Below are 13,372 nucleotides of genomic sequence, written 5' to 3' on the forward strand. Positions count from 1 at the left end.
TCTGTTGTGGAGGGAAGGACGAGCTTATTGTCCCATCCCATGATCAATTCATAACATACAAATATTAATAAATCATGGTAGTCACAAATGCAGGATTATACCTGTGATAGGGAACTGATATATTGTATACCTGTCTGGACTCAGTTCTTGATGGTTCCACTCCAGCTTTTACTGCATAGATTAGAATGTACGAGGTGTGTCTAAAAAGTTTGGTGAATAGTATCAGAAAACAAACAAAACAGCAAATACAAACAAATTACCGTATTTATCGGCATATAACACGCGCCGGCGTATAACACGCACCCCAAGTTTAGGAGGGAATTTTAAGGAAAAAAATGTTTTAAGGAAAAAAACTTACATTTAAATGCCCATCAATGCAGCCTTGCACAGCGTCCATCTGCATGCTTGTCCAGTGTCATTTGCAGCCTTGCAGTCATTTGCAGCCTTATCAGTGTCCATTTGCAGCCTTGCAGCTTTGCCAGTGCTTATCTGCAGCTTTGTCTGTGTCCTTTTGCAGCCTTGCCCAGGCTGCAGTTAAACTGCAGTGACATGTCAGTGTCACTGCAGTTTGAAGATGGCGCCGTCGGCGCCGAAATACACAGAGCCGGTCCTCGGCTCTTCTCGGCGGCTCTCGTTCACTTTCGGCTCCACTCGTAGTCCCGCCCGGGATGGGCGTGACTGTGAGCGGAGCTAGCTGAACCTAGCCAAGTACACTCGGCTAGGTTTGGGCGGCGCTCGAGTGAAGCCGAAAGTGGCCGAGAAGAGCCGAGGACTGGCTCTGTGTATTTCGGCGCCGGCGGCGCCATTTTCAAATCGCGGTCCGCTAAATCAGTGGGGGATCGCAGGGGATCGGCGTATAACACGCACCCGCGATTTTCCCCCGATTTTAAGGGGAAAAAAGTGCGTGTTATACTCCGATAAATACGATCTTTATTGGCCTTCAAAATAATTGCCATCCTTCACAACACGCTTTTGGCAAAGTTCATAAAACTTCTGGAAATTGTCAAAAGCCACTTTAGGAATCGATCGCAGAACTTTGTTGGATTGCCGCCACGTCCGCAAAACCTGCGCCTTTCATGGTGCTGTTCAGGTGGGGGAGACGGTGAACGTAATTCCATCGTTACCCGCTTAGATTCCAGGCCGAACTGGTAGCACTAGGTCTCATCCCCTGTGATGATGGTTCGCAGAAAGGATGGAGCCGTGTCACAATTGGTAATGAAATCTCCAGAGGTTTCCATCCATTTTGCTTTCTGTTTGTCAGTTTCTGCGGCACACACCAACAGATCTTCCGCTTACCCAAATCTTCACGGATGATGGTGCGTGTCCTTGCTAATGCCCAATTTCTCCGCCATCAATCGTAGAGTCAGACTCCGGTCTTGTGCCAGCATTTCTCGCACTCGTGTGATTGTGTCTGGGGTTCTGCTTGTCGACAGCCGACCCAAACGTGGCTCATCCTCAGTTGTTTCCTTCCCATCCCGAAAACTTTTGAACAAGTCGTAAACACATTTTCTGCTCATGGCTTCCCTCCCGTACGCTTGCACCAACATTTTGTACTTCCAACAATTTATAGCAGAACTTGATGTTCACTCTTTGCTCCATTGCACTGTGGCCGTACCTCTCACACGTTCCACTTCCCGCAGCGGGTTTATCCCGACAATCACGTGTACTCCACGCTAGGTGAAGCTTCTCGATTTTGTCTTTGGATAGCCATGTGCATTTGCGTGCACCCGGCCCATGTTGCCGTTGAGATAACAGACCATTCACCAAACTTTTTAGACACACCTCGTATGTGCAAATCCTGGTACTCGGAATCTTGCGTTGAGAAATTGTGTTTTTAAAATCTTGATGCTTTTCTCTAATTTTGCAATCATGTATTTCAGTAGGTTAGTGGTCCTTATTGGTATCCTTATGCCTCGCACACACGGTCGGATTTTCCGACAGGAAATGGATGTGAGCTTGTTGTCGGAAATTCAGACTGTGTGTATGCTCCATCGGACATTTGCTGTCAGAATTTCCGACAACAAATGTTTGAGAGCAGGTTCTCAAATTTTCCGACATCAAACTTTGTTTCGGAAATTCCGAGCGTGTGTACACAAGTCGGACGCACAAAAGTCCACGCATGCTCGGAATCAAGCAGAAGAGCCGCACTGGCTATTGAACTTCATTTTTCTCGGCTCATCGTACGTGTTGTATGTCACCGCGTTCTTGCCGATCGGAATTTCCAACAACATTTGTGTGACCGTGTGTATGCAAGACAAGTTTGAGCCAATATCCGTCGGGAAAAAAATCCACGGTTTTGTTGTCAGGATGTCCAATCGTGTGTACGAGGCATAAGGGTTATCATGGGACCCCCCCCCCCCCCCGGGACACTGTGGTGGACCCTCATTTAGTATCAAAGGAAGATAAAAAGATCTGATTAAAGTATAACTAAAGGCAACATTTTTAAAAACAGGATCCTCTCTATTTGACCTGTTTACCATTATCATTGAAAGTGGAAGTAAAAGAAAATTTCCAAATTTTGGGTTGTCCCCAGAAAAGTAATAGAGGGGAAATCTTCCAATGGGGACACTAATTCTGTTGACCTGGGGGTCCCCATGGAATTCCCTTAATTTGCAGGGATTTCATCTCACTTCCTGTTTGACTATGGGACAGGAAGCGAAGGGAAATCTCCACAATGGGACACAGATGGCGAAAAAAATCTGATAGGGGTTATAACCCTTCCTTAAAAAAAAAAAAAGAAGAAAAAAGAGTTTTGCCTATAGTTCTACTTTAACTACTAGGACCTCCCGCCGCAGTTGTATGTCGGCTGTTTGAAGTGGAATACCATTGTTATGGCAGCATATAGCTGCCATAACCCCGGTATCCTCTTCAACAGTGGGCGGTCCAGTTTCAGACAAAAATGGGGCGGAAGATGGCCCTCCGTGTTCCGGTGGTCTCCACCGCTTACCTGAGCCGTCGGTAGTGGCGGAGACGATCAGGTCCTCTCTCCTCACAGGCTGGATGCCGAGTGAGGGAAAGATGGCCCCTGCTCGGCTCCACACCATTGGATGGCGGAAGGGACGTCAAACATCTCTTCCGCCCAGTGGTCTTAGAGGGGAAATGTTTTTTTTTTTTTTTCAAAAAAAAAAAAGACATTTCATTATTTTTTTTTATTGTATTTTAGTGTAAATGTTAGATCTGAGGTCTTTTTGACGTCAGATCTCATATTTAAGAGGTCCTGTCATGCTTTTTTCTATTATAAGGGATGTTTACATTTCATGTAATAGGAATAAAAGTGACCCAATTTTTTTTTTAAAGGACAATGTCAATGTAAAAAAATAAAAAGTAAAATAAATAAGAAAAAAAAAGAAAAAATTTAAAGCGCCCCGTCCCGCCGAGCTTGCACGCAGAAGCACACGCATACGTAAGTCGCGTCCGCATATGAAAACGGTGTTCAAACCACACATGTTAGGTATCGCCATGATCGTTAGAGCGAGAGCAATACTTCTAGCACTAGGAAGTACTGTAACTCAAAACTGGTAACCTGTAGAAATGTTGAAACGTCGCCTATGGAGATTTTTAAGGGTCAAAGTTTGTCGCCATTCCATGAGCGGGCGCAATTTTGAAGCGTGGCAAAATTGCACTTGTAAGACCGCTGTGCAAATACGGTGTGAAGTAAAGTATTGCACTGGCCGCCATTTTATACTCTAGGGTGTCTGAAAAAAATATATATAATGTTTGGTGTTCTAAGTAATTTTCTAGCAAAAAAAAAATGATTTCAACTTGTAAACAAGTCTGAAAAATAGGCCCGGTCCTTAATTGGTTAAGTTAGCCATACACAGTTCACATTTTGGCTTGTTTCTGCTTTAAATTTAGATGAAACCCTAAGGCCCTTGTACACGGGGCCTTCTAGAAGCAATGCGTCCCTCCTAGGGTTTTTATTGTGCGCTGGAAGGGACAGGTGCGGCATCCAGCCCTGCTGCAGGCAGCCTGTCAAAGTCTACAACAGGCTGCGGCTGGATGGGCCTGAATGCCGAGTGGTACCCACATTTAGGGACCTCTGCATTCAGGGATGAAGGTCCGTAAAGCAGGTCTTCTGCATTACAGACCTTTGTCCCTGAACTAATAGGACCCCAGGCTTGGGTACCATCCGTTACAACATTTAGCTTGTCTGTGGCCTACTATAGACTTTGGCAGGCTGCCTGCAGTGGGGCTGGACGTGGCATTAATCCCTCCTGGGAACACTAAAATGCCAGGGTGGACATATTGCTTCTAGACAGACCCTGTGTGCAAAGGGCCTAACTGAATGCCATTTTTCTGTGCTTTGTTGCATCCCAGTGATGCACTTCTCCACTTATTACCTTGTTGTGACATCACAGTGATAGACAGCAAAGATCATAAGCTCCACGAGTTTCTGGGGTGCTTTACGAGGCCAGTGCAGTGTTTTTTCTGTTTTTGTTTGTAATACCAGACCATCCTATCTCTTACAAGAACTGCCGGCCAGGATGATATTTGGATGCTGAAGATTATTGATCATATGGTTGTGAAATATACCATTGATCTACCTGATCTTTTCTGAAGCGCCGTGAGATTATATAACTCTTTAAAGAAAACCTGTACAGTGGAACCTTGGTTAACGAGTAACGCGGTTAACGAGCGCTTTGAAAGACGAGCAACTGTTTTTTTTAAATTCTGACTCAGTTTGCGAGTGTTGTCTCGCAAAGCGAGCTGAACTCAAGCTAATGGGGTGTGCAGTACCGCATTTGGCCAAAGGTGCGGGGGCGCCGGTGACACTCATAACGGTTCGGAGCCGTTCGGAAATACTCAGAATCACTCGGAAATACTCCGTTCCCGAGTGTTTCCGAGCCTTTCCGAGGCTTTTTCGAGTTCAGCCGAACTGTCCCCAAGTATTTCCGAGGCTCTCTGGCGCCCCCCCCACCTCTGGCCACATGCGGTATTGCATGCAATAGAAGTCAATGAGGAACAAATTATCTTCATTTCCATTGACTTCTATGGGGAAACTCGCTTTGATATGCGAGTGCCTTGTATTACAAGCATTCTCCTGGAACGGATTATGCTCATAATCCAAGGTTCCACTGTACTTAAGTAATACAAAGGCTGCCCTTAGTGTACTGCTCAAAGAAAGGTAAAAGCGAAGCATTGGACACAAATCTTCAGTGTGTCAGTTAAATTATCACTGGGCACAATAACTCCAGATCACAAAATGGGGGTCCTCTTTAAAGTGTTACTAAACCCACAACAGTAAAATCAGTCTGTATATGCAGTAAAGCATATACAGAAATGTTGTGTAAAATGTGTTATTTATGAGGCTTAATATAGAATTTTGCATTCTGTACAAGATTATTAAAGGTGGAAAACCTTCTTTGCTGCAGCTGCCCCCAGAACCCCCCTTTTTCTTACCTTAGCCCATCCGATCCAGCGATGTGCAAGAGTGCAGCGGCTCCTGCCGCTGTGTTTCTCCTCATTGGACAGATTGATAGCGGTGGGAGCAATTGGCTCCCACTGCTGTCAATCAAATCTGGTGGCACGGGAGCATGGGGGAGGGCGCGGGGGCCGAGTTCCGCTGTCTGTGTCAATGGACGCAGCAGCGGGACTTCAGGAGCGAGCCTGTACGGGTGCCCCCAGGGAAAGTGTCGTTATATAAAAAATATTATAAAAAATGTTTGCAGAGGTATTCATCCTATGAAACTGCATGTACATTTTTTCTGTTCAAATGGGGGCATAACAAATGTATTATGCCGCGTACACACGACCGGTTTTGCCGTCAGAATAAACTTTGAAGGTTTCTCCGACGGAACTCCGACGGAATTCCATTCAAGCGGTCTTGCCTACACACGGTCAACCCAAAGTCCAACTGTCCAGAACGAGGTGAAAGACAACACGTACGACGGGACTAGAAAAAGGAAGTGTAATAGCCAGTAGCCAATAGCTTCCGTCTTGTACTTGCTTCAGACCATGCGTCGTTTTTGGTCCGTCAGAACAGCATACAGAGGAGCGGTTTTCCCGATAGGAATTGGTTCTGTTGGAAATATTTAGAACACGTTCTATTTCTAGGTCTGTCAGAATTTTCGAAAAAGAAAGTCCGATGAAGCCTACACACGATCGGAATAGACGATAAAAAGCTTCCGTTGGACTTTCTCTGTCGGACATTCCGCTCGTGTGTACGGGGCATTAGGCTATTTTCTCTGCCGGTCAAAGTTTTTTCATTTATGAGAGTAGCATAAATCAGGAAAATACCGCATTATGGCCGCTAGATGGAAATGATGATCATAGGAAAAAAATTCCCATTTACTACGATTGTCCACTCCATCTAGTGGTCATGATGTGGTATTTTCCTGATTTACTTTATTCTGTATGAAGAATAGCATTCGACCTAGAATGAAAATAGCCCAATAAAGTTTGTTTTTGCCCCCATTTATGCAAATGCATATGCAGTTTCATAGGACAAATAACTGCACATTTTTCATAAATGCAGTACACCCCTAGGCATACTGTTGGCTTTTACTTTGATGCAAAGGTTTTAGTACATTGTAAGCAATTTGCCTTAAACAAGTACAGTATGCAGATCAGGAGTTCTGACTTTTATAGCTGCATGCTTGTCCATTGTGAGTACCTAATGCAACTAGTGTTTCCGTAAGAAGGTTAGCAATAGTAGCCTTCATATTCTGCTACAGCTTTCCTTTAATTGGTTTATTTATAGTGACATGACTGCAACAGCTGTGCTGTCGTGTCGTGGCAGAGACTGAAGACTATACTTAAATAACAGCTTTGTAATGTTGTAGAATGTATATATGTCTATTGTTCATGAGATAGAGAGATGCACTTGCTTTTTTTTATCTAAATAGATCAGCCATAAATAGGTGACAACCTTTATTTTTAATATTCATTCATGTGTACGTGATCACACTAATAATATATGTGTTGCACAGGTCTGGTCTTGCGGGAGGTGCATTCACCATGGCGGTGTATTTTGACCATCGGATAGAATCCCCGAACCCTGCAGCATCTCCATCAAACATCTCTTGGCACAGTCAACATGCTCTGCTGGCTGTGGCTTCCATCAGCTCGTTGTCAGGAGGTTGTGTGGACGTTTACAGTGAACTGGTAGGTTCCTTTTCTGTGGCACCGACTACTTTTTGTAGCCTATTAAATAGCAGCTCATGTTTAATAGTTTTGAAATGTAATGTAAAAAGTGTGAAAAAACATTGCAACCATAAGAGCAGTCTTTATTTCTTCTACGATTTCTCAAGATTTCTTAGAATCCTTACCTCCCTGCTTCTATAAGGTGTTCACTGACACACCACAACCCGCACAAAAAGGCAAAAGCTTTTTTTTTCGTTATGGATAGAGTGGTGATGGATTAGAACCCCTGTCAGTTTGTATTGCTGTCTGTGTCCCCAGTTAGGGAGATTCACCCTCTCTATTAGTCCTGTTTACCATTATGTCAGAAACCATGAAATCAGACCGAGACAGAAGTACAGTTAAATCACACTTGTTTAATAATAAAAGTAAAAAAGAACAAACGTAGTCAAAACATAGCCAAAGTTCAGTAACCGGAACGGATAGTCAGCCAAGCCAGAAGTCAGGGATTAATGTAGTGGAACAGCAAGCAGGATCTGGAGCCAGAAGGGATGTCAACAAAGCAAGTCTTTAAACAGGAATGCAGGAGAATGTCTCTGTGATGTTGACCAAGGCGAAGGCTGAGATCCACTGGGCTGAACGGCTTAAGTAGGCAGGATTGATGAGCAGGATATCAACAGCTGAGTAACTGTGGAGAGAGATGGGAGCTGGCAATAAGCCCACAGCTGAGCGACCAGCTCTTAAAAGGAAGGGCTGAGCCCAGCCCTGACACATTATCATTGAACGTAAAAGGAAATCTCAAATTTTGGGTTGTCCCCAGAAAAGTAATAGAAAGGAAATCTTCCAATGGGGGATGCTAGTTCTGGTGACCGGGGGATCCCCAAATAATTCCCTTAATTTGCAAGGATTTCTTCTCACTTCCTGTTTGGCTATGGGACAGGAAGTAAATGGAAATCTCCACAATAGGACACAGATGATGAAAAAAAATCTGACGGGTTATCACCCTCTCTTGCCCTATCCAAAATGAAAAAAATATTTTGCCTATAGTTCTACTTTAATGGCCCATTCACACATTCTTGTGCATTGTGGTAATGTGTATTGCATCACAAATTAACATGTTTTGTTAAAGGAGATCTGTAGTCACAGAATACACTTTCATTTTTTAACATCAGTATTGTAACAATACAAACAATAGTTATTTTTGACAATGCTAAATAAGCTTAATTGAAGAATCTCCTTTCATGTTGTGGGTGCCTCCTGTCTACTGGCATTCTCTTTCCACAGATTCCTGGTTTCCCGGCATGCTTTGCATCTTCTCTTCTGCTATGTGCTTTCAATTTCTGAGGACTACATATCCCATGGTACCTTGCTGCCTGCAAGCTGTGATCCCTGTACTGACTTCACCTCTGAAACTCCTCCTCTCAGCAGCTCTGTAGTTCAGAAGGCAGGCTCTGTGCCTGTCCCCGATCCGCTGAGACAGCAGCTATGTAACCTCAACAGATCTAACAGCTGCTTGTCAAAATCTTCTGTGCCAGGCTCATGAATTTGCATTGCACTCTCATTCAATTCTGTGGAGAGAAAGTCTGAAGTACAAGCTTATACTCCAGAACTCCCAGTGGATTGAATAAGAGCGCAGAGCATTGGTCCCAGCACAGAAGATTTTGGCAAGTGGCTGCTGCTGATGAGATTATACAGCTGATATTGTGCTTGTTTGGGGACAGGTAACAATATCGCCCTTCTTTCACTCATCTATTCTAAATTCCAATCCCACCTGTTAATTTACACAGTAACAAAGCCAGCAGCCGACTGGCTCCCGATCAGGGCTCTCAGCCAATGGCTGAGAGCCCTGATGGGAGTGTTCTGGCGGAGGGGGGCGTCCCCCTGTCAGAACACAACAGCTCAGCAGGGGAGATTGCTGGGTTGAGCGAAAACAAAACCTCAGTGTGTGCCAGGCTTAAGGCTGCATTTACACCTGGGCATTTTGAATCACTGGTAGAATCGCCACGATTCTATCCACGATTTCAAAACGCTCTGCTAAAATGACAAATCACACAATGCGAATTTCATTCATTTTAATGGCACTTAAAAACGCAAGGGGGTTCTGCTTTGATTGTTGCGTGATAAATCGCGCTGCAAACTGCATCACGGGAAGCTTTGTCGCCCAAAAAAGGATCAGGAGCTTCTTTTGGACGACAAGCTTCGCACAATGCAGTTTGCAACGATTCCAGCACGATTTATCGCGTGACATTTGTGGCAGAACCACACCGCGTCTTTAGGTGCCATTGAAATGTATTCTGAAATACGTGTTGTGCGATTTTTCATTTCAGCAGAGCGTTTTGAAATGGTGGGTAGAATCGCGGAGATTCTGCCCACGATTCAAAATGCCCAGGTGTGAATGCAGCCTTAAGCCTGGTACACAATACCAATACCAGCAGGTTGAATGAAAAAAAAACTGTCAGCTCCAGTCGGAGCCGCTGTACAAAGGATCCGATGTTAGTACAGCGATCTCCCCCACTGAGCTGTCATGTTCTGACAGGGGGCGGCCCCCCGCCAGAACACTCCGATCAGTGCTCTCAGCCATTGGCTGAGAGTGCTGATCGGGAGGCGGTCAGCTGCTGGTTTTTTCAGCATGCACAGACCGGCTGGTATACACATGGACCGAATATTGGGGGGGACATCGGCCGGGTCAGTAAGAACGGGCAATGTCTCCCAACATTCGGCCTGTGTGTACAGGGCTTTAGACTTGTATGGCCATACTCAATCATCCCAGTGGAAGTTACCCATGCTAAAAAAAGCTATTTGTGCCATGGTTCTGTAGCACTATAATCAACTAGCAAACAGGCTCTGTATTTAAAAAAATGTAGGTTTAGTGCTAATTCACACTGACTTGCTAAAATGGATGAAAATGATGTACATTTTCATGCATTTTAGTCGCGTTTTATGTGCGCTGCAGTCCGTTGACATACATTTTGACGTCTGTTGACATGCATGTGCAGAGTTATGGTGTGAATAGGACACATTGAAAATGAATACTTTTCAGATGTCCTTCTGTTGATCTGTGTTTTATAGCATGTGAAAAAATGCAAATCAACACACTAGTGTGAATTGGCCATTCACACCAGTGATCAGAAGGTCTTGTAACATTATGTCTTCTTGTTGAGTGTAACTGTCATAATAACTGTTGCTACTTAGATGATTTAACGGCTTGAACTGCGTTCTTTGTAATGTTCTGTACAGGGTGAACATGTCACTGGTTCGCATGTGGAAAGGTCCTACCAGCCTACTTTGCTTAGCTGGCACCCAACAAAACGTCTTCTTGCCATGGGCTGGGGCACGGGAGAGGTGGTCATTTTTAACGAACAGGATAAAGAGTTTCACACAGTGCCCCCAACACATGGCGCAGAGATCACATTGCTGGTGTGGAGCGTAAACAACAGCCGTCTGCTTACTGGAGACTTGGTGAGTATTAAATTCTTCGGAGTTTGTAGTGTATTAGACGTTAGCTTGGTTAGCTTGGTTATTAGGGCAGCTATGGAATTTAGACCCCAGAAACTAAAGCTAATGTAGTGCCTTTTGTGAATTTCAGTCCAGCCAGTGAAGTACAGTTCATGGCTTTCTGCCCACTTTTTCTTCAAAAGTTCATTTCAAAACATACATAGAAGGTTACGTGTAGACTTGGAGTGCCGGTCAAAGCTGGGGGATAAGAGGTGTCCCTACCGATATATTCCGGGGCAGGCATCAGATACTAATCCAGAAGCGTGGACATATGTGGGGTAAGACGCCGCTCAATTCTAACCCTGTGCTTCCGATGTGGATATGGCCTCAGCCAGTGCTGCTCCAGCCACCCCCCTCTGACATGTTTCACCCCGCCTACCGGGGCTTGGTCATAACTGCCCAGTTTAGGGCTACACAGGCTTCTGCCTAAGTACACACAGTCTCTTATGCAATGACCTGCTCAGATTGCCTTTCCTTGAGGCCAGAATAGACATTCTCCCAGTGTCTGTTCACACACATTGCTCGTGTAGTGGTTTGTTTCTAGTGGAAAGAGGCGTGATCCATAGACAACTCATGAAAGAAAATGAGCACAGTTGAAATATCAACACTGCCTTCCCAATGTAAGTACAGAAAATAATTAAGGAAGTGGGACTTTAGAAGAGTTGAAACCTTCCCACAGAATGACTACCAGTATACAAACATTTGATTAAAAATATTCTTTATTACTAAATGTGTTTAAAGAGTAACATAGGGGATATATTGTATATCCTTAAAAACATGAAAAACTTCCACAACCCATATTTCAACCAAGACACCCCTATAGATAGAGGTCCTTGCCCATGGACATTTAGAGAGTGAGATCAGTTTGATATACAGCAAATAATACATCCAAGCGTTTTTTCACATATGGAAAGAATAACTCCAACCAACGCGTTTCGATTTATCAGCTTCCTCAGGGATTCAAGGGGTTTTGGTTAGAATGGGTTGCTGGGAAGAAAAAAGAAAAAATATACATAAAATAATGTAGATTATATGTATTGAATGTATAGTATCTTGATTGTTATTGGCCAATAATTGCAATCATTGGCTATAATGACCTTGCTTTGTGCACTGGTCCAAATCATTTGGTGGAGGGGGGATTATGGGGTTGTTTTTCAGGGATTGGGTTTGGCCCCTTAGTTCCAGTAAAGGGAACTCTTAAGGCGTCAGCATACCAAGACATTTTGGACAATTTCATGCTCCCAACTTTGTGAGAGCAGTTTGGGGATGGCCCCTTCCTGTTCCAACATGACTGCGCACCAGTGCACAAAGCAAGATCCATAAAGACATGGATGAGCGAGTTTGGGGTGGAAGAACTTGACTGGTCCTGATCTCAACCCAATAAAACATCTTTGAGATGAATTAGAGCGCAGACTGTGAGCCAGGCCTTTTCTCCAACATCAGTGCCTGACCTCACAAATGCGCTTCTGGAAGAATGGTCAAACATTCCCATAGACACACTCCTAAAACTTGTGACAGCCTTCCCAGAAGAGTTATGCCACGTACACACGATCAGAATTTCCGACAGAAAAAGTCCAATGGGAGCTTTTGGTCGGATAATCCGACCATGTGTATGCCCCGCCGGACTTTTTCTGTCGGCATTTCCAACGGACTTAGATAGAGAACATGCTCTAAATTTTTCCGTCGGAAATGCGACAGAGCTTGTCCCGTTGGCAAGTGCGACCGTGTGTACGCAGCATTAAAGCTGTTATAGCTGCAAAGGGTGGGCAAACTCAATATTGAACCCTACGGACTAAGACCGGGGTGCCATTAAAGTTCATGTGCGTGTAAAGGCAGGTGTCCCAATGCCTTTGAAAATCTAGTGTACGTACCAAAAAAACTGAAAAAAATAAGATTGGTTGCGCTAGGTGTCAGAAAATAATCAAAAATAAAATACAGTAACTATCAAGTGATAGCAGCACTCACTAAATCCACACATACATATATTTGATAAAAATGCAAAAGTGTTGCGCTGTCAGTTGAAGTGCTAGTGCATCAATAATTCAAAGATGTAAATCAATTAAGTGAAAATACAAAAAACGAGTGCCTAAATATATATGGCATAAACACCAGCACGTGAAGATGGATTAATTCATAAATATCCAGACACAATGCATTGGCAAAGTGCTCAGTGCAAAAACAGTCCAACAAAGAATGTTTAGTGCAAACAGTTCATGATGCGTGTGTTGCCCAAATTCGATAATCCTGTGTAGTAGTATAAAATTCCACCATCTGTGTATAGGTACTTATGCTCTGCTTTATTTTGGACTGAGCACTTGCACATTCGAATTGGACTCGCATTTTGATTTTTGGAGCACATTTTTTATCTTTTATTGTTGTTTTACACATTTGTAACTGGACACTGTTTTATTTATGTTCTAGGCACAATATATCGTCATGCCTTTTTGCCTTTTATGATTGATTGCTCAATAATATAGAAATGTTTTTTTTTCTGAACTAGCGCACCATTTTTACACATTATATTGCCCTTATAAAATTCCACCAATTTATCAAATTAAAAAACTACTCACATATGCAGTAAAAAAATAGCATGTAGTTAGATGTGCACAATCAACACCCAGACGGGCGTGATTACATCAATTGGATGAAGGGAAGATTCTGGACAGCCGCACTCAAAATCAAATGCCTTTATTAAAAAAAGGAGGTAATAATCCAAAAAGTACAAGCCACTGCAAACAACGGATCACAGGAGCTGATGCGTTTCACACTTTCAAAAGTGTTTATTCATAGCTATGAA

At 43.7% G+C, this 13,372-nt stretch overlaps 1 protein-coding gene across 1 annotated transcript in view; it reads left to right on the forward strand.

The window, feature by feature from the left end:
• IFT140 (intraflagellar transport 140) overlaps positions 1–13,372 on the forward strand; it is a 205,630-nt gene that overhangs the window by 7,090 nt on the left and 185,168 nt on the right. The window contains exons 2-3 of the mRNA XM_073636682.1: positions 6,930–7,104; positions 10,318–10,539. Coding sequence (XP_073492783.1) covers positions 6,958–7,104; positions 10,318–10,539 — 369 coding nt within the window. The 5' untranslated portion in view covers positions 6,930–6,957. The remainder of the gene's footprint in view (positions 1–6,929; positions 7,105–10,317; positions 10,540–13,372) is intronic.

Source organism: Aquarana catesbeiana, linkage group LG06 (assembly GCF_042186555.1).
Source record: "Aquarana catesbeiana isolate 2022-GZ linkage group LG06, ASM4218655v1, whole genome shotgun sequence".
Taxonomy (NCBI): Eukaryota; Metazoa; Chordata; class Amphibia; order Anura; family Ranidae; genus Aquarana; species Aquarana catesbeiana.